Source organism: Cygnus olor, chromosome 6, assembly GCF_009769625.2.
Source record: "Cygnus olor isolate bCygOlo1 chromosome 6, bCygOlo1.pri.v2, whole genome shotgun sequence".
Taxonomy (NCBI): domain Eukaryota; kingdom Metazoa; phylum Chordata; class Aves; order Anseriformes; family Anatidae; genus Cygnus; species Cygnus olor.
The window spans coordinates 19,885,238-19,907,919 of record NC_049174.1 but is presented as its reverse complement, the minus strand read 5'-3'; the positions used below and the strand labels follow the sequence as shown (position 1 = coordinate 19,907,919).

At 43.4% G+C, this 22,682-nt stretch overlaps 3 protein-coding genes across 7 annotated transcripts; 2 read left to right on the top strand and 1 right to left on the bottom strand.

Moving 5' to 3' along the window:
• Nucleotides 1-6: 6 nt before the first annotated feature.
• Nucleotides 7-1,738, top strand: PHOSPHO2 (phosphatase, orphan 2). Its single transcript, XM_040561406.1, has one exon. It carries the CDS (start codon nt 428-430, stop codon nt 1,151-1,153), a length of 726 nt encoding a protein of 241 aa, XP_040417340.1. The 5' UTR covers nt 7-427; the 3' UTR covers nt 1,154-1,738.
• Nucleotides 1,739-5,121: 3,383 nt separating this feature from the next.
• On the top strand, nt 5,122-18,744 carry SSB (small RNA binding exonuclease protection factor La). Of its 3 annotated transcripts, XM_040561403.1 has the most exons (14): nt 5,122-6,358; nt 7,848-8,000; nt 8,566-8,816; nt 13,132-13,206; nt 14,616-14,719; nt 14,886-15,060; nt 15,227-15,334; nt 15,432-15,532; nt 15,750-15,821; nt 15,907-15,949; nt 16,581-16,721; nt 17,114-17,297; nt 17,461-17,583; nt 18,286-18,744. In XM_040561403.1, the coding sequence occupies exons 1-14, from the start codon at nt 5,137-5,139 to the stop codon at nt 18,381-18,383; spliced, it is 2,850 nt and encodes a 949-aa protein (XP_040417337.1). In that variant the 5' UTR covers nt 5,122-5,136; the 3' UTR covers nt 18,384-18,744. The 3 variants fall into 3 exon arrangements, with proteins under 3 accessions (XP_040417337.1, XP_040417338.1, XP_040417339.1); XM_040561404.1 differs by lacking the exons at nt 5,122-6,358; nt 7,848-8,000; nt 8,566-8,816 and adding an exon at nt 10,893-11,029; XM_040561405.1 differs by lacking the exons at nt 5,122-6,358; nt 7,848-8,000; nt 8,566-8,816 and adding an exon at nt 11,323-11,520.
• Nucleotides 18,392-22,111, bottom strand: METTL5 (methyltransferase like 5). Of its 3 annotated transcripts, none has more exons than XM_040561409.1 (8): nt 21,991-22,111; nt 21,535-21,686; nt 20,944-21,058; nt 20,332-20,513; nt 19,855-19,937; nt 19,511-19,562; nt 18,938-18,987; nt 18,392-18,498 (listed from the first exon to the last, which is right to left on the bottom strand). In XM_040561409.1, the coding sequence occupies exons 2-8, from the start codon at nt 21,641-21,643 to the stop codon at nt 18,451-18,453; spliced, it is 639 nt and encodes a 212-aa protein (XP_040417343.1). In that variant the 5' UTR covers nt 21,644-21,686; nt 21,991-22,111; the 3' UTR covers nt 18,392-18,450. The 3 variants fall into 3 exon arrangements, with proteins under 3 accessions (XP_040417343.1, XP_040417341.1, XP_040417342.1); XM_040561407.1 differs by having other exon boundaries at nt 21,535-21,721; nt 21,991-22,103; XM_040561408.1 differs by having other exon boundaries at nt 21,535-21,697; nt 21,991-22,063.
• Nucleotides 22,112-22,682: the final 571 nt, after the last annotated feature.

The window sequence follows — 22,682 nt, the reverse complement described above, 5'->3', positions numbered from 1 at the left end:
GCCCCGTCCGGGCCTGTCCGCGCTTCACGGAGGGGCCGCGGCTGCGTCACCGCAGCGTTCAGGCGGGCTGCTCCCCTCCGCGGCCACGGCGGCAGCGTCCGGCAGCGCTGCCCGGCTGCGGAAGCCCCGCTCGGTCGCGGTGGCGGCGCGGGGCCCGGCCGGTCCCGCAGCCCGGCTCTGAGATGGCGCCGCCGGGCCGGGAGCTGCCGTGGGCTGCCCGCCTCGGCCTCGGCCTCGGCCAAAAGTCCTGGAGCTGGAGTGGTCGCAGGCGGTTTCCTCAGTTTGTGTATTTGTCTTAGTTTCCTTTTCCCGCATCATTTTTCTCACCTGAGCACACGATCAGGGTAGGAGTTCAGTAGTTTGTTTTCTATAAGTATTTCTCTATTTTTTTTCTTCTGTTTGTTCTGTACACTGCCCCTGGACAGCTATGAAATTTCTGTTGGTTTTTGACTTCGACCATACGATTGTAGATGAAAATAGTGACACCTGGATTGTGAAGTGTGCTCCTGGGAAGAAGCTTCCTAATGGATTGAGAAACTCCTACCAGCCTGGGTACTGGACAGAATATATGGGCAGAGTCTTTGTCTACTTGGGAGACAGCGGTGTCAAAGAAGAGGAGATGAAAAGGACTATGACAACGATCCCTTTCACTGCGGGAATGGGAGATCTTCTGCATTTTATTGGCGAGAACAAAGAGCTTTTTGACTGCATAATTGTTTCAGATTCTAATACAGTATTTATTGACTGGATTCTAAAAGCTGCCGACTTCCATAAGGTGTTTGATGAAGTGTTTACAAACCCTGCAGCATTCAGCAGTACTGGCTACCTAACTGTACAGAACTTTCACACTCACCATTGTCCAAAGTGCCCTAAAAACCTTTGCAAAAGGAAAGTTTTAAAAGAATTTCTAGATAAACAGTTGGAGCGAGGAGTAAGTTATACACAAATTGTATATATAGGTGATGGCGGGAATGACTTATGTCCGGTAATGTCTCTGAAGAAGAATGACATTGCTATGCCCAGGCATGGGTATACCTTAGAGAAAAGGATTTCTCAGCTCTCCCAAGATCACAGTCCTGTAGAGTGTTCTGTTCTGGTTTGGTCAACTGCTGTTGAAATAGTGTCTTATCTGAAGCTGCTTATAAGGGAATAAGTCAGATGATAAAAGGAAACCAATATAGTTATGCCTTTTTCTTTCCAGGAGAGAAACACTGCATGTGCATAAAAGCACAAAACTAGAACTGGGATGCCATCTGAACCTATGTTTTATAAACACGATACAAAACTGTGTGTTCGATTTTGGCAATAGTGGGAAAGCCATATTAAAACGGCTTTCTAGCATACTACACATTCCAACATCAGTGGAAAAGGGGGTGGGAGGGTTGCAGGGGGAATTGCCATTAACCTTCTCCCTACCCTGAACCTTTACTGCCTGCATGTCCTGTTCCATGTGCTCAGGGAAAGGAGTGGGATTAGCGCACAAAAGAAAGAAAGAATTCTTTACTTATAAAGAACTTAAATTCTTAACTTGCCAGGAGCATGGTTCTGGAATCATTGGCTTTGAATACTATTTAATCAGGGTAAATGTTTAATTTGTAAATGACTTGGTATGCCTCTAATCTTGTTTGATCTGAAGATGCATTTATATTTTTAATATACTGAATATTTTACCAAGTAAAATTCCTTTTTAAGAGTTTTAATTAAAGACAATAAAAGTTACTATCAGTGACAAAAGCAACATACATGAATTGCGTAACGTATTCTGCTGGCCTGTGTGTTGTTAGGCACCTGTTTTTGTCAGGGCCTGGGGAGAGCGAACACAAGTGTAGGTGTCAGTCTTTGGATACCACTGTTTACATTGTCAGTCAGACCCCTTCTCTTCTGGAGAACAGTAAGAACGGTGCGGTGCTGTTGACAGGAGAGTCACTCTCCCGTTCCCCTGACTACAACCCTGACCGCGTGCATAGGGCTGCCCCTGGTTAGATCTTCGCTGCTGCCCACTCGGAGCCAGCTGGGCGCTGTTTCCTCGATGGGTTTCTGCTGCAGCGCGCGGGCCCATGGAACGGTGTGTGTGTGCACGTGTTTACATGGTTTTGCCCGTTCACTCTTGTCTACGTGCCCTGCATAGCCCTCTCACGGGCTGTAAGGGAGCATCTCTGCCCATTCTAACTTTTTATTGGAATTCACCTGCCCTTTAGTAGTTTCAGGAACCATCTGTGACCATGGAGTCTTTCTCACTCACAGCGAGATGAGCCCTAAGACTTGTGCTATGCATACAGAAGTATGTCTCATTAAAGTCATGTGTTTTCATGCCAAATGTTTTCTTCATCTCCCAAAATAGGTTATAGTCTGCTATTGAACTGATGTCTGTTCTCTACCCTTACGTGCCTTAGTAGCTGAGAAATTGGTCTAACTTTTGCAGTAGTTCAGTCGCAGGTGTCCAAGATGTAGTTCAGCAACCTGCAATTGCTGTAGCTGTTGTCTTCTGTGTTGTCTGTGCAGCACTCTTCTCATTTTCTTATGGACACTTGATGTTGTCAATACCTTCTTTTTCGAAGTTGAAGGTTTTTAGGGGTGGTCTTCCCTGTTTTGAGGGGAAATCTTGAAGATTTCTTTTGAGTACTGCCTTGTACTGGGGTTTAGCCCTTCACCTATTTTAACTAATTACAGCAGGTAGCTTTAGCAGTTTGTTATCTAAGGTGTCCCAAGTAATATACTTGACTTCTTAGGGGCACAGCTTTAATGCTGGATAGTTGATAGCTGTCTGAGGTGTTTATACTAGAGATCTTACCTTGTTGGCTCGTGTAAGGGCACAAAGACAGCATCTAACTGGTGGGCCTCAACAGTTTTAAGTTTTCTGATTTGCAGGTTGTACAAAAGTGCTAATGGCTGTTGCATAGCACAATATTGTGTGGTTACTTTTAAAGTTGTGTATGTCCTTCACTCTGGATGTGCAGCTAAGTGTTAACAGGTACTGCTCCAATCTCTTCTGTGCTCTTCATAACCTAGCTGCAAAACAGTTTGCCTTCTGTTTGTCCAGTTATTGTCCAGATCTCACTTAATGCTTATTTAAAAAGCAAAGAAACAAACAAAAAAGCCCCAACCACCTAGTAATATGAATAATTATTCTTTTTTTTCCCACTTACATTAGGTTTCCTAATATTCTTTAGCCATAGGAACCTTATCTTGTAATTTGCTATATTGCTGAATCATTGAGTAAGACATTAGTCTCCATAATCAAAAAGGAATTGTTTTTATTTTTTTGTGATAGAATACAGAAGCAGGAGATGAGAATAGATTAAGCAAAGAAAACTAATTGAAAGATTAGCTATTATGATTCAATCACTTCAAGTACAGGGTAGAGCTGATGCTATTTGCTGGACAAAGTGTGTGTTAGAGACAGAAGGAGCTTTTCCATTCCAGTAGGTAAGCCATTAAGCAATTAATGAGGTCTTGTGTTATTTTTTTCTCTTCTTCTGAAAATAAAAAAGAAATCAGTTTTCTGAAGCACCACAATTACCACATTTTTCCACATTTGGGTATAAGGGAGGGGAGATGTGTACCTCCAGATTGTGAAGTCAGCTTCAGCTGGTAACACAGCCAAAAGAGAAAAGAAGAAGAAGGAGCAGATCTTTCAAAGGGTACATGTTCTGTACTTAGTGTTGCTGACCTGACTTGCTGGGTGGCTAAAACAGCATGCCCTGGGGGGGGGGGGGGGGTGGAGATGTCCAGCTTCTGGGGAAATGTACTAACTTAGGTAAAGATGTTAAGGAATGCATAATGGGAGGCTGCTGTGCATATGGGAATTTTTCTGTATGGTAACAGATCTGGTACTACACCCAAGCTACTGTAAGGAGTACTTAGCTGTAATACTATGCCCTGACCTTATGTGCTAGTAGGGTGGCCAAGAGCTGAGAGAAGTTCATGCATATCCATAGGAGCTGATGAAATGGAAGGTGAAAAATAGCAGCAAAACAAAGCCGTTGGCTTGGGGGCATACAAACAGACTTGGGGCCCTACAAGGGAATGCTCCAGAGAAAAATAAAGTGGAGTAATGTAGCTGTGGGACAGGCCCTGGTGAGGCTACTGCTAATGCCTGGGTTGCACCACAAAAGTTATTTCCTGGGCTAACAATGCAACAAGAGTGCTTGGAAGAAAAAAAAAAAAGTCAAAGATGTGTGAAGGATTTGTTGGGTATTTTTAAGTCTTGCGCTGCTACATAGAGGCCAAGGGAAAGTTTGAGTCCTGTTGCAGCCTGCATGTGAGCAAGGGTGGTGGAGGAGATGTCTGTATACACCTTCCCACTCAGATTCCTTCTTCAGTTCATGCTTTTGGTGGGAAACCGGAGGAAGTACCACCAGTAATGCAAAGAAAAAAAATGATGCTTTTAAATCTGTGCAGAGCAGGAGCCCTCCTAATTTCTCCCTTGGGGTTTGCAGGCACGTGGCTAATAACAAGAAACACTTCCCTCCGCTTTGTAAAAGGAGCACTTGCAGTGCAGGGCGGGGAGAGCCTGGCTGGTGGATCCAAAGGTCCCAAGTCCCACTGCTGCTAAGAGGGAGCCCTGGCCCTTCAGGAGGAGCGCGGCCACTTTATCCTCAGGGGATGCTCCAGAGGCGTTTAGGGCATCCGCTGCTGCAACCACTGTGCCAGTAGAGAAGGCTGAAATCGTGAACCACCTTTTTGGAAGCCATATAAATTAACAATAATTTGCTTACAGTCGGAGTCAGCACAGTTTGCGGCTGTCACTTGCGCCTCTCAGGGTCAGGCGTTGAGGGGAGCTCTGGCCTGCCCCTCCCAAGCCCTGTTTTTTGGGGGCGTCCCTGGCCTCGCTCCCCTCACGCCTGAGGCAGGGGGCAGCCCCGGGGCGCTGCCGGGGGCAGCGGGAGGCGCTCCGGCTTTGTTGTGCGGCCGGGAGCCGCTGCCCGCGCAGCTGCTGCCGTCCCTCAGGGGCGGTGAGCCGCCTCGGCCGGGGAGCTCCGCGGCGGCCTCGCGGAGGGGCCGGGCGGCGGCTGCCGGCGCCCACCTGGGCGCTGCCTGCGCGGCTCCGCCTCCCGCGGGCCCCGGCGGCCCTGGGCGTAAGTAGCGGGCGGGCGGGGCCGGCCGGACGCCACAAAGCCGCCGGGCGGTGCGGCCATGGCCGTGTGCGGGCAGGAGGCGGCGGAGTTGGAGGTGTACGCGTACGAGGACCCCGCGCACCCCGCGCGGCTCCTGGGGGCGTTCCGCGGCTTCTATCTGGACGGGCTGTTCACTGACATCGCGCTCCAGGGCGCCTCGGGAGTCTGCCTCCGCTGCCACAGAGCCGTCCTGGCGGCTTGCAGCAGTTACTTCAAAGCCATGTTCACGGCCGACATGAAGGAGAAGGCTAAAAGCCAGATCAGGCTTCCCGAGCTCAGCCACGCCGTGCTGGAAGCCCTCGTGAATTATGCATACACCTCCCAGATCCAGATAACAAAGAGAAACGTCCAAAGCCTGCTGCAGGCGGCGGACCTCCTCCAGTTCGCCTCGGTCAAGAAAGCCTGCGAGCAGTTTCTGGTCAGGCACTTGGATACCGACAACTGCATAGGGATGCATGCCTTTGCCGAGTACCACAACTGCTCAGAGCTGGAGAAGGAGGCGCGGAGGATGCTGCTGTGGCAGTTCGAAGACGTGTGGAAGCAGGAGGAGTTCCTGGACATCGGAAAGGAGAAGCTCGCGTTTATTCTCTCTAGAGAGAACCTGAATGTTTGGAAGGAAGAGGCAGCCATCGAAGCGGTGGTGAAGTGGGTAGCGCACAACGTGGAAGAGAGAATCGAGGACATCTATGAACTGCTGAGCTGCATCCAAATAGACTTAGATAACGTGTATTTGAGGTCAGCTTTAAGCCTACAAAAAAAATGCCGACTTAATGATAATAAAATACGGTCACTCGTATACAACGCCCTGAACCCCAGTCCCAAAGGCCTTTCCAAAAGACCAACGGCCGCCATGTATGTGATTGGAGGGTATTATTGGCATCCCTTATCAGAGGTGCATGTTTGGGATCCGTTAACCAACACATGGGTCCAGGGAACAGACATGCCAGATCATACCCGGGAGAGCTATGGGGTCACGAATTTGGGACCAGACATATATGTGACGGGAGGTTATAGAACGGAGAGCATTGAAGCCCTTGATACTGTGTGGATATATAACAGTGAGAGAGACGAGTGGACTGAAGGCTGCCCCATGCTTGATGCGAGGTATTACCACTGTGCAGTTTCCCTGAGTGGCTGCATCTATGCGTTGGGTGGTTACCGGCAGGGAGCTCCAGTGCAAGAAGCAGAGTTCTATGATCCTTTAAAAAAGAAATGGGTTCCTATTGCAAACATGATCAAAGGTACGTAAGGTTTTGTGTGGTGTCTGCTTCAATGTCAGTCCTTCCACCTTTGCCACACAGAAGTGCCACAGACACGTTTAGGGGTTGATCCAACTTCTAGTGAAGTTCATGGGAAGCATCCTGGTGGTTGCGGTGGGCTTTGGTTCAGGTCTTTACTAGCCAAACTGCTGCAAGCATCCAAATGCTGTGCTGCGCTGAGCCATGGAACACAGGATGAACAAGCAGGTGGTGGTGTGGTGGTCTCCTTTTAATTTTGTCTTCCTTCAGGAGCTAAATTTATGTTCAGCTTGGAAGGAAATTAGAAACCTACCCAGGATTAAAGTCTATTCAGCATATCCTCCAAGAGTGAATAAAGGGATCGTATTATAAATAATTGTACAGAAAATAATCTGAATTTATACCAAAATAAGTGTCTTCACTTAAAATTTCTTGTATGCAGCTTGCTCATATTTCAGTATATCGTCTGTTCAGGTTTCTTAGTTTAATCTTTAGTGCGAGGATTAGGAAAAACACTCATACCTATTTTTAGCAGCCAAAATAGTGATCTATTAAAAATGTATGAATTTGGATCACAACCTCACTAAATGATATTATTTGGTTATAAAAATTATAAATAATTGCACATCTTATAATAATTTTTATAACTTAGTGTAATTATTTGCAATTAGTAATAAATTCTTTTGTAAGATTTTATTGTAAGTTGATGCAACATGGTATTTTTTGAGAGTTTTTTGAGGTATCTCACAGGAAAAACGCTAATCATGCTTACGCAATTGTTTCTTTAATGTTTAAATCTTTCCCACAATCACTGCTATTATTCTCTTAATTTAAATCCAGGAAAGCTGCTTTAATAGTGTGAGCAGTTACATGTTCTGTGCAGGCATTTTGTCACATTTTCTGCCTGGAGCTTTTTAGATGCTTAAAAACACACTAATTTGCTAGGGTTTGTATGTTTTATCTTGCAGTTCCCTTGTTTTATTTTTGTTTTGTTCTCCTGGAGACGGAGTTAACATGGCTACATTCTATTTGTGTCCTTGTTTGTACAGCAGTGTTGTTAATAATATGAGAAAGACTAAAAATACCCTGAGACACTGAATAATCTCAGCTCCCATTGACTTTGTTCTTTCCATGTATGCGAGACTTATAAAATCACTTAAACTTAGTGAAATATTGTAAGCAATTCCCTGTTTCAAAACCAGCATGACCGTGTCCTTAACGACTGTATAAGGATTATGTGAAATTTTGTATGGCCATATTACATGCAATACATGTCGGTTACTGCATGTTTATTTAATTGCTCATGACTTACACTGCTAAAATAAGGTGTCTTGACAGTTTATTTAATTTCACGTTCATTTAAATACTTGCAAATATAATTTCATCCTAAAATGTTAATTAACAAGTCATTTAAATTGGGGTTATCAGTGAAAGTGCCAGTGGGTGTTGTGTGCAGTCTGAAGGTGTGTTGTGACTTTCACACTGTGTACAGGTGTTGGAAATGCCACTGCCTGTGTCCTGCACGAAGTCATCTACGTAACCGGAGGTCACTATGGCTACAGAGGAAGCTGCACCTATGATAAAATCCAGAGATACCATTCAGGTAGCAATGAGTGGAGTATAGTCACCACAAGTCCGCATCCAGGTAAACAATAATTTCTGTAATGAGCATAGAGTTTGATTTGTTTAATTATAACTATGAGTCTTTAAATCCACTTAAGAGTCTGCCTAGTTCCTAGTAAGATGAGGAAAACGTCTAGGGCAGGAAGGTTCAGAGTGGACACCTGTCCCTGTGGGGTGATCTACTATTCCCAGGCTTGGAGAAGGGAGGGAAAGGCCCCCCTCAAGTGTCTGCTGTATAGAAATCACGTTATAATACTCAACTAAGGAACAGCTGTACTTTACTAAATAACATAGTGAGCTAACTTTCCATAAAATCTGTCTATTCATATTTGTTTGGCAAAGGTCTTTTATATGAATTTTCAAAAGGCTTTCTCTGTTTTCTGCATTTGGTAACAACAAGTTTCTAAAGAGATTGTCACTAAATACTGGTGCTTGTCTATGTAGGTCTAGCAGAAATTCCTGAGGGTGTTTACTAAATTCAGTGAAGAAACTCAGCTGGCATCAGTGGTGCCCAATGTTTGTTGTGCAGCTGCAGTTTAAGATAACATTATCATGCTGAGTTGAATTGTATTCCTTTCTTCCCGAAGAATATGGATTGTGTTCAATTACGTTACAAAACAAGATCTATTTTGTGGGTGGACAGACCACGATCACGGACTGCTATGACCCAGAGCAGAATGAGTGGAAGCAGATGGCTCACATGATGGAGAGAAGAATGGAGTGTGGTGCCGTGGTCATGAATGGATGCATCTATGTAACAGGAGGATATTCCTATTCAAAAGGAACGTATCTGCAGAGTATTGAGAAATACAACCCTGAACTGAACAAATGGGAAGCAGTAGGTAATCTTCCCAGTGCTATGCGTTCACATGGCTGCGTCTGCGTGTATAATGTATAAACATTTGATTTTCATACTGCTGCTACAGAAAACAGCAGATGCAGTATTCCTAGTAGTACTGCTTACCTCAGGAGTGAAATGTCAGGTGCAATCTCTTAGCAGACATTCATTAAAAACTATACGGTTTATCTTCATTTTAAACAATTCAGAAGCATAAATGTGGGAAAAATATTTCCATATATTTTCAGTCATTCTCTGACATGAAAGTTTTCAGATGACTCCCTTGCAATACTTTGCACAGCTATACAGGAACTACTGTGAAAAACAGATTTGTTTTCATTAGCCACCAGGTGGAACTCTAACTTGATGCTGAGTTGAGTAAAACCAAAGTACTCTGCATTTTTGTGGACTACTGGGCTTATGATGAAATCTCTGATACACTGAATAGAGCCGTAGAAAGGGTTCACCACTAGCTAGGTGTGTGGTATGTATAGAGCTATAGTACTTGAAGAACTAGGTTACATATCCAGAAATTGTGGGCAGTTGCAGGGTGCCTCTAAATCCACCTTCAAATGCCAGAGTGAAGAAGAGCACAGGCTGGGAAAAGGGGAAGAAATGTGACCTGGTAGCCCAGGATCACAAACAGAACATGTGCACTAGTTTTCCAGAACTCTGCGTGGCTTTGCAGTAGGCTTTTTGGCTGATTTGCGGGTATTTTTTTTTTCTCAGAGAAAAGCCTTTCTATGATAACTCTTTTTGAAATAAAATTTGATGTGTGTCTTCCTGAAATGTAAGGATAGAGACTGGACAGTCCAGAATCCCTACACCCTGTTTCTTGAGCTGTGGCAATGCAGCTGCTGTGGAGCTGCATGCAGTCTGACAGAAGTGATTCAAATAAAGAATTAGGCTGGAGGAGCAGAGAGGCTCTTTTAGCCCCCTTCGGTTCTTCAGTCCAGCTTACAAAATGACAGCAGAGACAGCTGTTAGATGTTGGTACAAAAGGAAGGACAGCAGGAGGCTGTGATAAGTTGTGGTGGGAACCTCTTACAGCAGCAGTGCCACCTGACATGAAATTCTGATTTTATTGGATTTACCAGATACCATCCAAGGAACTTTGTAAGAAGGTGAACTCCTCAGTTCATAGTATTTCTTCTTAATCATAAGCACTTTCAACATATTTTTGTTATTTCACATTTTTGTACTGATTTCTCACTTGCATTTGGTAGTAACGGTTTTCACTCAACTGTGAGTTTTGCCGTAAAATTCTGTGCTGTGTGTATAGCTCTTGTTTTGATGTCTGACTGTAGTGTTGTTAGAAGCTCGTGTGTGTGGGTTCAGTATTCTGGTTTGTTACCTGTCCCGCTGAGAGCTACTTAAGGATGCAGCCAAATTTGTTTAAAGATTCTTATATGTAAAGAGGTCTGAGGAACCGAACTCTTTGGTGCTGTTTGAAATGCATAGGCCAAGCAAGTTAGCAAAAGAGTTAATTTATTTCTCCCCGAAATCCCCACGGCAGAGAATAATTTAAAAGCCAGGTGGAGATCTGAAGTGTTCTCAAGTGTTCCTGCAGAGCGGGGAGAAGCCTTTGGTTCTCCTGTGCTGGGAGAGCAGCATCCATATGGCACAACCTGAAGCCAGAGACATCTTCATTTTGTAGAGATTTTGGGATGCTTGAGAGCCAGGGGAGCATTCAGGTTCAAAGACTGGCTGTCACGTTTTCAATGGTGCTATTTTTTACATTAAAATTTAGACCTGGCCGCGCCCCGTGCCCGTAACGGCCACCGGGATACGGGCACCGCGTTACTCTGCCCGTTGTGGACGGGGCCCGCTGCGCTGCTCCCCGCGTGGGGCTGAAGGCATGAGGTAACACAGAGCTCTCTCGGGCCGGTACTGTTTGTTAGAGCGTTTATTCGTGCGTTTGTAGCGCTGTACGGGCCTACGGGTGTACTGCAGTAAGTGTTTCTAATAAACAACACGCCACCACAGCGCGGTGCACATGCGACTGGAAGGGGGGAGGGGGGGGCTTTCCTCACAGCCCTCAGAGCCGCGGCCCCGCCCCGCGCCCCGGAAGCGGCCGCCACGTGAGGGGCGGGCGGCGGCGCGGGGGCTGCTGGGCCGGGCCGGAGCGGAGCCGGGCAGAGCCATTCGGTGCGCGCCGCCTGCAGCTTGCCGAGCGGGGCCGGTGCGGGGCGCGCCGGGCGGGGCCGCCGCAGGTTTGTGCTCGGTGCCGCCGCGCGCTGGGCTGGGGCTGGCGGGCGGGAAGGGGCCGGAGCGGGCGTAGCGGCAGCGCGGCGGTGGCGGGAAGCGCTTCCTGCGGCGCCCCGCGTGGGGCAGCGCTGCAGCACGCGGAGCTGTGCGCGCGCCTCCCGCCGCCTGGCGCCTCCCCGCGGGGCTCGGCCCGGCACCGCCGCGCGGAGGGGCTGCGGGGCGGCGGGAGCCTGGCGGACGGGGCCTGCCCGCCGGGGCCCTGCTCCCTCTGCTCGCACCGCGGCGGGCGGTGCTGCGCTGCTGCTGGGGGCTGGGGGCTGAGGTGCCCGCGCCAAGGGGCTGAAGCGAGCGGGTGCAGCAGCACGCGGAGCTCCCCCGTGCTAGGAGGCGGCTGCTGCCTCGGTGCCTGGGGGTCAGGGCTCCGTCAGCGCCCCAGCTGTAGAAGGGCCCGAGCCTGCCATGCGGGGCATAGGCTGGCCTGTGGAGCGCGTTACTAGTGTGTGGATGGGTGCTTTCTAAAAAAACTTTTGTAATTACAAAACTCAGTCTCAGTGGTTTGCCCGAGGTCTCGTGTTGCTCTAACCTTTTGTACAGTGTTTCTGCTCGCACAGGAGGGTCTTCGAGGCTATGAAAAAGGTGGAGGACTTGAGGCAGCAGAAGCCAGGCGGAGACAAGAATGTCTGTTTTTTCCATGGTGCCTCGTAGCACTATCACGTTTGCATTTCCTAAGGGCTACCCAGAAGTAAAAACAAGGGCGTCTAGCATGCTGCAGACCAGGTTTGGGGGGGAGGCTAGGAGAGGGGGGTTACCCTAGGCAGACTGAAGAGGAGTTCTCTCCAAATGACAGAGGCAGTAACAAAGCACAGCCTGTGGCTGTACTGCACTGATTCATTTGTATCTGTTAGCTCAGACAAGCTGCATCTCCTTAGTCCTCGCCTGTAACAGAACTGCGGGTGGTTTGGCAGCATGCAGCCACAAGGTCCTGAGTTTTATTTTAACAAAAACCTGCATTAAGAGACCGCTTGCTCCAACAAACCTGTGCACCATTCAGTATGATGTGTGAAACAGCAAGGACAGCTGAGGGGCAAGCAGGTACAGTCTGCCTTAAGGCTTGGCCTGGGGTAGCTGAGGGGACATCAGTCTGCTTAATCTTCTGCAGCTGGATTTGACAAGTGTGAGTGTGTCAGGAGAAGGTAGAAATCTGGGGTTTACAGTTCAGTGTTGAATTCAGACTGGTTTCTGACAGGTTTATAAAGCTGCTTTTTTTTTTTTTCTCAAGAATAACTCTCCTCCATCTATCCCTATTTTAAGAGGAATTAGATGAGCAGTTTCTGATCTCCATTAATTTGTTGTCCAGTAGCTGCTTTCTTACCAACTTCCTAGTGCATATAGTGACCGTATTTGATGTACGGGAACTAAAAGCTTAATACTAGTTAGGAGAATAAATTGCTTTCAACTTTAAAACATCATATGTCCTCTCAAAGATGCTTGATGCAGTATTCAGGCAGAACTGCAGTGAAGGCAAATCTGTAAAAAGGAGAACTAGACATCTTTAGGATGTACTAGTAAATACGTATGTCTTCATTCTTTCCTCCAGTAAGTTCCTTGAACTTTCAAAGATTACTTACAAGGTGGAAACTTCAAAAAAAATTCTAATTATACTTACTAGGAATATCAAACAATTTTTGTTACTAAAGTTTTGCCTAGTGATGAGGGATTGGGTTTGACCTGACAAACATTGGCTATTGTTGGCTCAGATTTGTTGCTGTTAGGTACCAACTGAGGATCTGTGACTATAAAAAGGTAAATAGCAAATGCTTTAAAATGACAGCATTTATTTACTTATCTCGAATGTTAGATGCTGGTTTAACATGGTTTAACATGGTTTAAAATGCTGGTTTAACGGCTAAGTAGTTGTTTCTTAGTTTCAGTTTCTACTTGGAATTGTGCAGTCATGTTTAGAGCTGACTCACAAGCATAAACGTGTGGCTGAAGAACTTGCCTGTTACCTTGTTTAAATGTAGTTAAATGCAGTGCTATACAAATATGTCTGTAGAAGTTGGTATTTGATACTTAGTGCCTTTGCTCTAAATTCTTTTCAACACAGCTGATGAAAATGGCTGAAAACGGAGATGGTGAAAACATGTCTATCTTGGAAAGCAAAATCTGTCAGCAAATTGAGGTGAGTTCAATTTATAGTTTTGGATCTAGACTCGTGTAGTTTTTGGAGACTTTAATTGGTATGAACTTGGCTAATGGGAAATTAACTTCATAGAGTTAACTTGAATATTCAGCTCTGTTAAAAAAACAAAACAGTCATAGACTTGTGACAGACTTTAATATGTTATGATCATTCGTAGTGGTAGTCTAAACTGGAAGTTACGTTTGTCTAAGGTTGCTTGTAAGACTACCACTTAAACACAAAACATTTAACTTGATAACATTTTAGGTATTACAGCAAGTGAATGTATCATTGAACAATTTATTACTGTGTTCATTGGGGTTATTCTTTGTATGCAATTGGGGAAAAAAAATCCTATTTGGGAATCTGTGCTGTTGAAAATATTAGCATGCTGCATAACTTGCTATTATGTTTTACTGCTCTGTAATTTATTGCTACAAATTAGGACTAAACTTAAATGCCCTACTTTACATTCATTATTTCTTACTCGAGAGGCTTGGAGGGTTACCTTACAATGGATAACTGAACACACCATTTAAAATAATATCCAGAACAAAACCTTCTTCCTGAATGACAAAATTATGTGTATCTATATGTGAATCCATCAGCATATGGAGCCATAGTCATTATTTATGAAAATAACTGAGACTGGGGATAAATAGTTGACAAAGCTAGACGTGTGGTAATGTGAACTTGAGGTACACTAGAGGGAGAAGTACTATCGTAAAACTTGAGCTGGCTCTTCCTAAAGCACCATGATCCTGGTGGAAACACTTCCACTTATCCTATGGCTTCAAGTATTTGACCCTTGTTAGATGACTGCTAGCAAGCAAAAGAATCTGATGAACTTGTCTACTTTGTGCTCAGTTAAACAATTTGTCACCTGTGACACTGCTCTTTCCATGCCAGGCACAATCAAAATGAGAACATGGTAAATGAATGCTTAAATATGTGTGTGTGTGTATCTATCTTACAGTATTTTCTTGTATGAGACCTAGAAACTGTAGTCTACATAGAGGACTTCACAGTGCGGCAAAGATACTATTCTTGCCTAGTACATTTCTTAAATAAGGACTAAAATCTAAATCTGTTTGTGATAAATTTCACTGGTGACCCTGCAGATCTTTATCACTTTGATGAATTATGCTATATGAATACACATTGTTATGAATGTTAACAGAGTGAGCCTCATGCCTCTCCTAAACAAATCTGCAGCCTACCAGCTTTGCCTGATTACAATCCCATTGGATGAAGCAGGTTTTTTTTAACAGCTTACTTGTTGCAGCTAACTTTTGGAAGTGTCCTGTTAAAGCAGGAAGTAGTAATTTGAGAACTTTTGTTAATCTGATAAAAATAACAATTAGAATTTCAAATATTTTCAAGACATTTTTTTCTTCTTTCTTTTGCAGTACTATTTTGGCAATCACAATCTACCAAGAGACAAGTTCTTAAAGGAACAGATCAAATTAGATGATGGCTGGGTGCCTTTAGAAGTAATGATCAAATTCAACAGGTAAAACAAAGTACAGCTAATATGGATGGAAGGGTAATTTTTAGCTACTTAAATGTGTTTGGGCCAAATGTCCTTGGTCTGCACATACAATTCTTGTTGGGATTTTAACATTTGGCTTCAGCTTTGCCTGGATAGTTTTAATAACCTGTGTCTCTTTACTCAATAGGTTAAGTCGTCTGTCTAAAGATTTTGGTGTTATAGTAGAAGCACTAAGAAAATCCAAGACTGGTCTAATGGAAATAAATGAAGACAAAACTAAAATCAGGAGATCTCCAAATAAACCTCTTCCTGAATTGAATGACCAGTACAAGGCTGCAATTAAAAACAGATCGGTATATGTTGTAAGTAAAGCTCTTCCTTTGCTCTGTGCTGTTCTGAATGACTTTGACTGAGAACCATTTAACCAAAGTAAAGCTTGAATTAATTCATACTAGATGGTCAGGTGGTTATATCTGATGAAGTGTCACAGTTTGTTGTATACAATTGAAGTTTTGTGCTTTCCTGCAGAAAGGCTTTCCAGTAGACGCAACTCTTGATGATATCAAAGAATGGCTTGAAGATAAGGGTCCAGTTGAAAATATTCAGATGAGGAGAACTCTGCAGAAAACGTTTAAGGTAACTTTTGGCAATGAACAATTAAGACCTGGGGCAGGGATGCCTCCTGGAGAACATTCTGTTGGATTACTCTGACTGAATGTCCCTTATTTAACAGGGATCAATATTTGCGGTTTTTGATAGTGTTGAATCTGCGAAGAAGTTCACAGAAATCCCAAACCAAAAGTACAAAGACACAGAGCTGATAGTGCTTTTCAAGTAAGTCCACTTACCTGATATATGAACCTAATAATTATGGTCAAGGGTGGATTTAAATTTCCATACTGTTGTACAGACACCAATAGCACAAGCCTTTGCAGACCAGCATCTCAACTGCTACAGATGGTCTCAATTGCTTACTGGCTTCTCCTGTCTTATAAAGTAATTGTAATGGGATAATCTAATTGGCATTAACTTAGTTTACATTCTGTTGAAGGGAAGAGTATTGTACAAAGAAGAATGAAGAAAGGAAACAAAACAAAGTAGAGGCCAAAGCAAGAGCTAAACAGTAAGTCCTTATCAACAGAAGTGCCTGGTTTGGATCACCTGACCACATGTGAACCAACTCTTAACTCATGTTAACTTCTCTACAGGGAAAAAGAAGAAAAAGAGAAAAAAGCAGCAGATGCTGAGATGGTATGGGTTTCTTAAATGTCTACTTAAAAACTATTCAATTTGTGCTTTCATGGATTTTCATTAACGTGTTACTGCAGCTATGTGTTGCATTCGGCTTTTACAACTAACCTACAGTAAGACTTCATTTTGTCGTGGTATTGTCTTATTTTCAAGAGACTGATTTTTGTTTAAAGGAACATCTCCTGGATTTGAATTACTAGGTAGGTTTACCTGTTCAGAAGTGATCCTAAATACATGAATAAAATAGATGATCATTCTTCTGTGCTACTTAGTAAATCCTTACAGGATCATATCAATAATGTATGGATTTTTCAACTTCAGGTCAGCCTTCAGGAAACTGTTCTGTAAAATTTCAAGAGTGTTAATTATCTTAAGGGAAAGGAGTCCTAAATTCTATGTAAATGTATCCATAGTAGGCAAAGGAAAAAAAAAAGTTAAAGGTTATGGGGCACTGTGCAAGACTTGGGTATCAGCATAAGTAAGTTATGTAGCAAGAATGGTTGGTTTACTAATGGTGTTAAGAGACTTCAATTGCTAATTAATTACTGTCATGTTTTAATATTATGATGGGGGTGGGAAAGAATATTCAAAGCTTGACTCGTCAATAAAAATGTCTTCAACTTTTATTTAGAAATCTCTAGAAGAAAAGACAGGATGTCTTTTGAAGTTTTTTGGTGATCTAGATGATCAAACATGCAGAGAAGATCTCCATACAGTATTTTCTGATCATGGAGAAATCAAATGGATACACTTTGTAAGAGGTGCAAAGGAGGTAAGTATAATCTTGGACTCTGAGTAAAGATCTTAGTATTAGAGTTTGAAGCTTAATAATTAAATGCATGTGCTCCTATATCAAGTAAATAATTATTTCTGTTTTCTTTTTTTGTTTAATTTGACTTGTGGAACTGCAGAATATTTAGAGAATGAAATCATTCACTTGAATTCTTTCAAAAGCACGGGTAAAGGTTCCAGGCTCGTCAGCTGATTAGTTCAAAACTGAGACTAAGAATGCTTGTTAGGACAGTCTGAGGGTTTTGCTTCAGTCCGGATTTTTCACAGCATGCAAGCATAATGAACTTGCTGAGGTACCTAGCAGGATATGTTGTTCATCATTCTAGCTGAGTGTTTTCACAGTAAGATGCAAATGCCTTTTTTCTTTTTAAGGGAATTATCCTATTTAAGGATACTGCAAAAGAAGCTCTGGAAAAAGCCAAAGCAGCACATAATGGAAACTTACAGCTTCGGAACAAGGATGTTACTTGGGAGTTGCTAGAAGGAGATGAAGAGAAAGAAGCTTTGAAAAAAATAATGGAAGATCAGCAGGAATTGCTGAAACAGAAAACAAAAGGTCCTCCTTAGATTGATTGAAGCATTTACAATCTCCCATGAGTGGCATTTTGTGAAAATAAGATAGTGAATACATAATAATCACTGGTTATAAAGCATTCTTTTGAGCTTGTCCATTAAAAACACAAATGATACAAAATTCCTGTTATCTTATATTCCAACAGGACGCAAAGTTAAAGGAAAAGGAAGAGGGGGGAAGATACCTCAAGGCGCACAAAAAGGGAAAGTACAGTTTCAGGGCAAGAAAATAAAATTTGAGGAAGAAGGTGAAGATGATACTAAAACAGGTATGTCGTTCTGTGCTGGATAGAGATTCTTTATTGCACGGGGCTGTTTTGTAGAGAAGTTTTAGTTTACTAGGGCCAAGTTTTGGCCCTCTATTGTAGTATTTCTGTCCTCTGTCAATATGTCATTACCAGTAAAGTAACTTCAGGGGTCCTCTGCCTCCTTCCAGAGGCTGAAACTGGACAAAATGCATATTAAAAGTATTTTGAAATAATTATTAGATAGCTGTGGCTGTACTGCAGCACTGTTCAAAGCATTCCACGTTGAAGATGTCAGCAACGTTCACCACCCCCATGTACCTTGAGGATACAGTAAGACCAATAGTTCTGGATAGTGGTACTTAGCTCAGAGAAGAGGAAGAGCTACTCTTTCTGTTCATTAGATACAGTACTTGCTTATAACAAAACCCATTTAAACCTACTCCTGTTAGATTTTTTTTCTTTCATCTTCTTACCTGCTTTAGTGCAGGTAAGAACAAATTCTTTAAAGTACTTTGGAACACCTCGAAACTTCTAAGTCACATGATAAGTGAACCTTCTATCATAGCAATGGCTATAGATTAGGACCCGTTCTGGGGCATATATACTAGGACTACTTTTAAGAGTATTTTAGTTGATTGTTTTGTTTCTTTTTTCCAGAAGATTTGGGGTAATACTGAAAGGCTTTCCTTTACCATAAATGACTATATGTGTTCAATCTTGCAGAACCAGCAAGTCCTAAGAAGAGACCACTAGAGGAAATAGAAGAAGAAGAACCTGCACCAAAACAACTGAAAACAGAAAATGGAGATGGAGATCAGTAATACTAAAATAAAAATAACATTGTTTTTATTAGTCCATTTTAAATAAGTTTTAAAGACATGCTTCAGTTCAGGAGTTTCTTGGCAGAAATCTAATGAAATCCACTTCAATGTCAACCTGCAATGAGAAGAGAGCTTCGTGGTGTTGGGTTACAGCTTTTTTTTTTTTTTCTTGTTCTAAGCAGCATGCTTAATTTTAAGATGCCACTCTGGAGAATTATTTTGTATTTATAGTTTTGTTTATACTGTCAGATGGTCTCAACTTCTCTTGCACCTCATTCAAATGTAAAAGGTTCCTGACTTTGTAACCTCGAAGTTATATTAAACAGCAGCTGCCAATAAATTCAGAACTTAAAACTGCTCATTACTGACCCCTCTGTTCAACCACTAAGTGTGGTAACAACAGTGGACCTTATTGCTGTCATAACAAACTTCTTTCAAATGCTATTAATCATCCAGTACACGTGACTCTAAAACTTAAGTTTCTTTCAGTGGAATTTATTTACCTCCCTGATACAATACAGCGTTTTCTCAGTTGTCTTAGGTTTTATACTTACCGATTTCTTCTTATGGAACTTGTAAGATGCTGGTAGGTCATATCGAAGTTCTGTGAACAGTACAAAAAATTGTTATGCTATACTGATTATTAGTCAGTTAACTTACACCCTCCATCTATGTTCTATTGCCTATCTCTGTGAGCCCTTGATGGGATAACTGTTTTGACCTCTGCACTAGATTATGACTGAAAATTTAAACCAACCAACCACAGCAGACAGTAAGTGGATGGCTGAGATCTAGAACTACATCTCAAGCATTTGTGCAAATTCCATGTCTCAAGTTGTATTACTCCTATAAAACATATAGCTCATGGTACTTTGGAAGATAACAGAGTAACTGCCAAAAATATTTAGGATGCTTAACGTAGTCCGCGAAGAAACTCTTCCTCTGAGCTTTAATCATCAAGTGCCTTCTTATGTTCTAGACAGGTAGTAAGATTAAGTAAATAAACAAACCCTGTCATTTTCACTGTAAATCACACTTAAATTTCTCTCTGGATGTTGTCTGACTAGTAAGGGCTTACATCTATATTAGACCCCAAGAAACTGTTTTTTCTCTTGAGTTAATCTTACCTGCTATGACTTCCATCTTCACTTCCCATTCATCTGCTTTCTTTTGAATGTGCTACAGTATTAAACAGACATAGCTACATGTAAAAGCTGTTTTCTATAGTCTTAAAAACATCTTCATGGCTGTTATAATTTAAGAAGTCTCCTGCACCTTTGTTTTCAACTTAAAATATTAGATGTACTTATCTTGATGCATGCAAAGTCACAACTATTCCTTGACAATAATATTTACCCCAAATAGGCATATACTATAGAAATATGAACAAATCAATGAAGCTAAAGACAATGTGACTACTGACCAACTATTTGTCAGCTTAATGTTCACCGTACTAAAATGAAGGACTTACCTGCCGTGTTGAAGTTTTGTGAAGGGAATATACAGCTGTTTTTGCCATTTGTAAAGCCGTTTTCAGAAAAATCATATCCATTCCTAAAAGCATAGAAATTTTTAAATTACTAAATGCAACTTTAAACTAGAGGATTTAATGATTTGCTTCACGCTTGAATCTTTCTGAAGCAGTAGCTATTTGAGAAAAAACACTGAATATGTGAAGGTACAGAAAGTATTTCTGCAACTTTCCCAAGTGCTTTTAGTAAAAGCAAAAAATAAAGGATATGAAATAGCTAGTATTGTTTATTTGAAACCAAATGATTGTCAGCTATAGCATTGAATTGGTTAATCTCTCTACTTATGAAACTGATTTCAGGTCAGCAAAATTTTGGTAGGTCCCCTATTGCAATAGAGAGGAGAGATGTTTCATTAGAAGTGTGTCCCTTGATACTTCATTTCTAGTAATTGCTAAACGACTTCCATATCTACAAACCTTTATTATGTTTGGTACCAAAAGGAGGGTTCATGATAACTGTGTCAAAAGTCTCTGACATGCTGTCAGACAAAGAACAGACATCACACTGAATGAAGTCAACATTTGTGAGCTCAAAGTCTTCAAGATTGCTGTTAAATATTTCCAGTGCTTCTGCATCTATGTCAAACCCCACACAAAACCTATTAAGAAAAAAAAAGCCACATTAGTATTTTGCAAAATAAAACTGTTTAAATTCTATAGCAGTTTTGAAAAGGAATGGCACGAGCTTGTTTTAACTAGGAAACACACCAGGCATACACTACAAATTCAGTACTTAGACAAATGTGAGCAGCTCTGTTGCCTTTTTCAAATACCTTTTTAAAGTTTGAGAGAAATGTTTCACGTGTTCATTTAATGCTTTAGGAGAAAACAAATGTAATTGTTTTGAGGCCAGTATACAGCCCTCCCAGAAGCTGAATGGTTATTAACTATTTAAACATACTAAATGGCCTGATTATGCACCAGAGTAGATGGCTAAAATTAGTTTAGTTCAGCACTATGTTGTAATCTCAATTTCAACTCCGTCCTATACCAGAAAAAAAAAAAGTCCAGAAATTAGTATTTACTTACCCAGCTCCTAACATTGCACTTCCAATGCTGAGCATACCACAACCACATCCTAAATCTGCAATTGTTTTGTTTTCAATATCATCAAAAGTATTGTGAATTGTGTAAAGCATACATGCTGAGGGGAGAAAAAAAAAAAACACACAGTAATGTACCCAATAAGCATCCAGTTAATCAATACAAACTACTTTCTTCTGCTTTCAGAAAACTCTGAAATGAAGGTTTCCTGTCATGCAAAATTACGTTCATTTTCTCACTGCCTGCAATTCTCTTTTTCATTTCTGTGTGAAAACTAATATTTTGCCAAGTAATTGAACTGAAGATATTTGGTCTGGTGGAGAGATTTCACATAGATCAGTGAATATATGTATCTTTTAAATCAATTTTCTCTAATTCTGGATTATAAATTAACAGTATTCTTTTAATGAAAATAAGTTAACATCATAGAAAAATGGATTCAGGTTTCTGGTGGATACAATTTCTCAACTATGTCTAGTGTGAAGGCTTTAAATGAGATACTGCGGTAGAAACAGAAAGCACTTAAACTTTTAATGCAGAACTAATAGAGACAAGCTACAACAGTGCCACCTCTACCTGCGATGTGAGGTCTCGTTGGGTACTGTTCAAGGAGTAGTTTGGGGCTTTCGAAGGTATCAACCTGTTGAAGACAGCTCTCCAGTTCTTTAAGCTTTAATTTCTTCATGTCTGTAGCTGGACTCGATGATCCCCACGCGTCCCTTCCGACTCTTCCACGATTCTAAGGAAAATAACGTGTCATCAGCTGCAATACCATAATGCCGTATTACCTTACGGAGTCGTTCTCCGCTTAAAACCCCCTCGCACCCCCTAGGCAGCCCAGCCCGGGGATCCCGTCACGGCGCGGGGCCCGATGCCGCCAGGACGCTGCGGCCCCGCCGCCAGCTCCGCGCCTCCCTCACGCTGCTCCCGCCGCAGCCCGGGCGGCGCCGAGCGGCTCCCAGCGCTGATTGCGGCGGGGCTGTGGCAGCGCGGGGCCGAGCCCCCCTACCCCCAACCCCTCTGGCCGCTCACCGCAACCCCGGCCGAGCGCCTCCGGGCGCCGTGAGCCGCCGGCGGGCCGCGCCGCGGGGCCAGCACCGCCCCGTCCCGTCCCGCCCCGCCCCGGCGCCAGACGCAGGCCCCGAGCCGCCGCCGTGCCGGTCCGCCCCTCCCCGGGCAGGCGGTGCCTAGCCAAGTGCTGCTGGCTGGGGTGTCCCTGTCCTCGCTCACGGCGTTGGTGCGGGGTGCTAGGCGGTGTGTGCAAGTGGGTGTGTGGCCGCACACGGCGCCGCTCGGGCCCTAGGTGCTCTGTGCCCCCAGCGCTGCCAGCGGGCGGCACGGCACGGCACGAAGGCCGCAGCGGGGCGGCGGGCGTGGGGCTTCGTTGTGCCTGCTGCCCCCAGCCTGCCTTTGTCCGGGGACGGGCTTTCTAGAAGTTCTGCTGGCAGCCCGCTTCTCGGGCTGCGGACACATTAAGCGCTACGTGAGCTATGCCAGAGTGCCCCGGCAGCCAGGAGGGCCAGCTGGGTCTTGGAGTGCCTCAGGCACGGCACTGCTGGTCGGTGGAGGGAAGTGAGTGTCCTGCTCTGCTCTGCGGCCTCACCTCGAGTGCTGCGTGCAGTTCTGGGCACCACAGTACAAAAAGGATGTGACTGCTGGAGAGTGCCCAGAGAAGGGCTACAAAGATGGTGAAGGGCCTAGAGGGGAAGACGTATGAGGAGCGG

Excerpts from the sequence above, each read along its gene's own strand:
- SSB (XM_040561403.1), top strand. The coding sequence starts at position 5,137 with ATGGCCGTGTGCGGGCAGGAGGCGGCGGAGTTGGAGGTGTACGCGTAC. Across the intron at positions 6,359-7,847 it reads TATTGCAAACATGATCAAAG|GTGTTGGAAATGCCACTGCC; the intron begins GTACGTAAGGTT and ends CACTGTGTACAG. Across the intron at positions 15,061-15,226 it reads AAAACAGATCGGTATATGTT|AAAGGCTTTCCAGTAGACGC; the intron begins GTAAGTAAAGCT and ends GCTTTCCTGCAG.
- PHOSPHO2 (XM_040561406.1), top strand. The coding sequence starts at position 428 with ATGAAATTTCTGTTGGTTTTTGACTTCGACCATACGATTGTAGATGAA.
- METTL5 (XM_040561409.1), bottom strand. The coding sequence starts at position 21,643 with ATGAAGAAATTAAAGCTTAAAGAACTGGAGAGCTGTCTTCAACAGGTT. Across the intron at positions 20,514-20,943 it reads AGTGCAATGTTAGGAGCTGG|GTTTTGTGTGGGGTTTGACA; the intron begins GTAAGTAAATAC and ends TTTTCTTAATAG. Across the intron at positions 18,988-19,510 it reads GAAGATGGAAGTCATAGCAG|AACTTCGATATGACCTACCA; the intron begins GTAAGATTAACT and ends TACTGTTCACAG.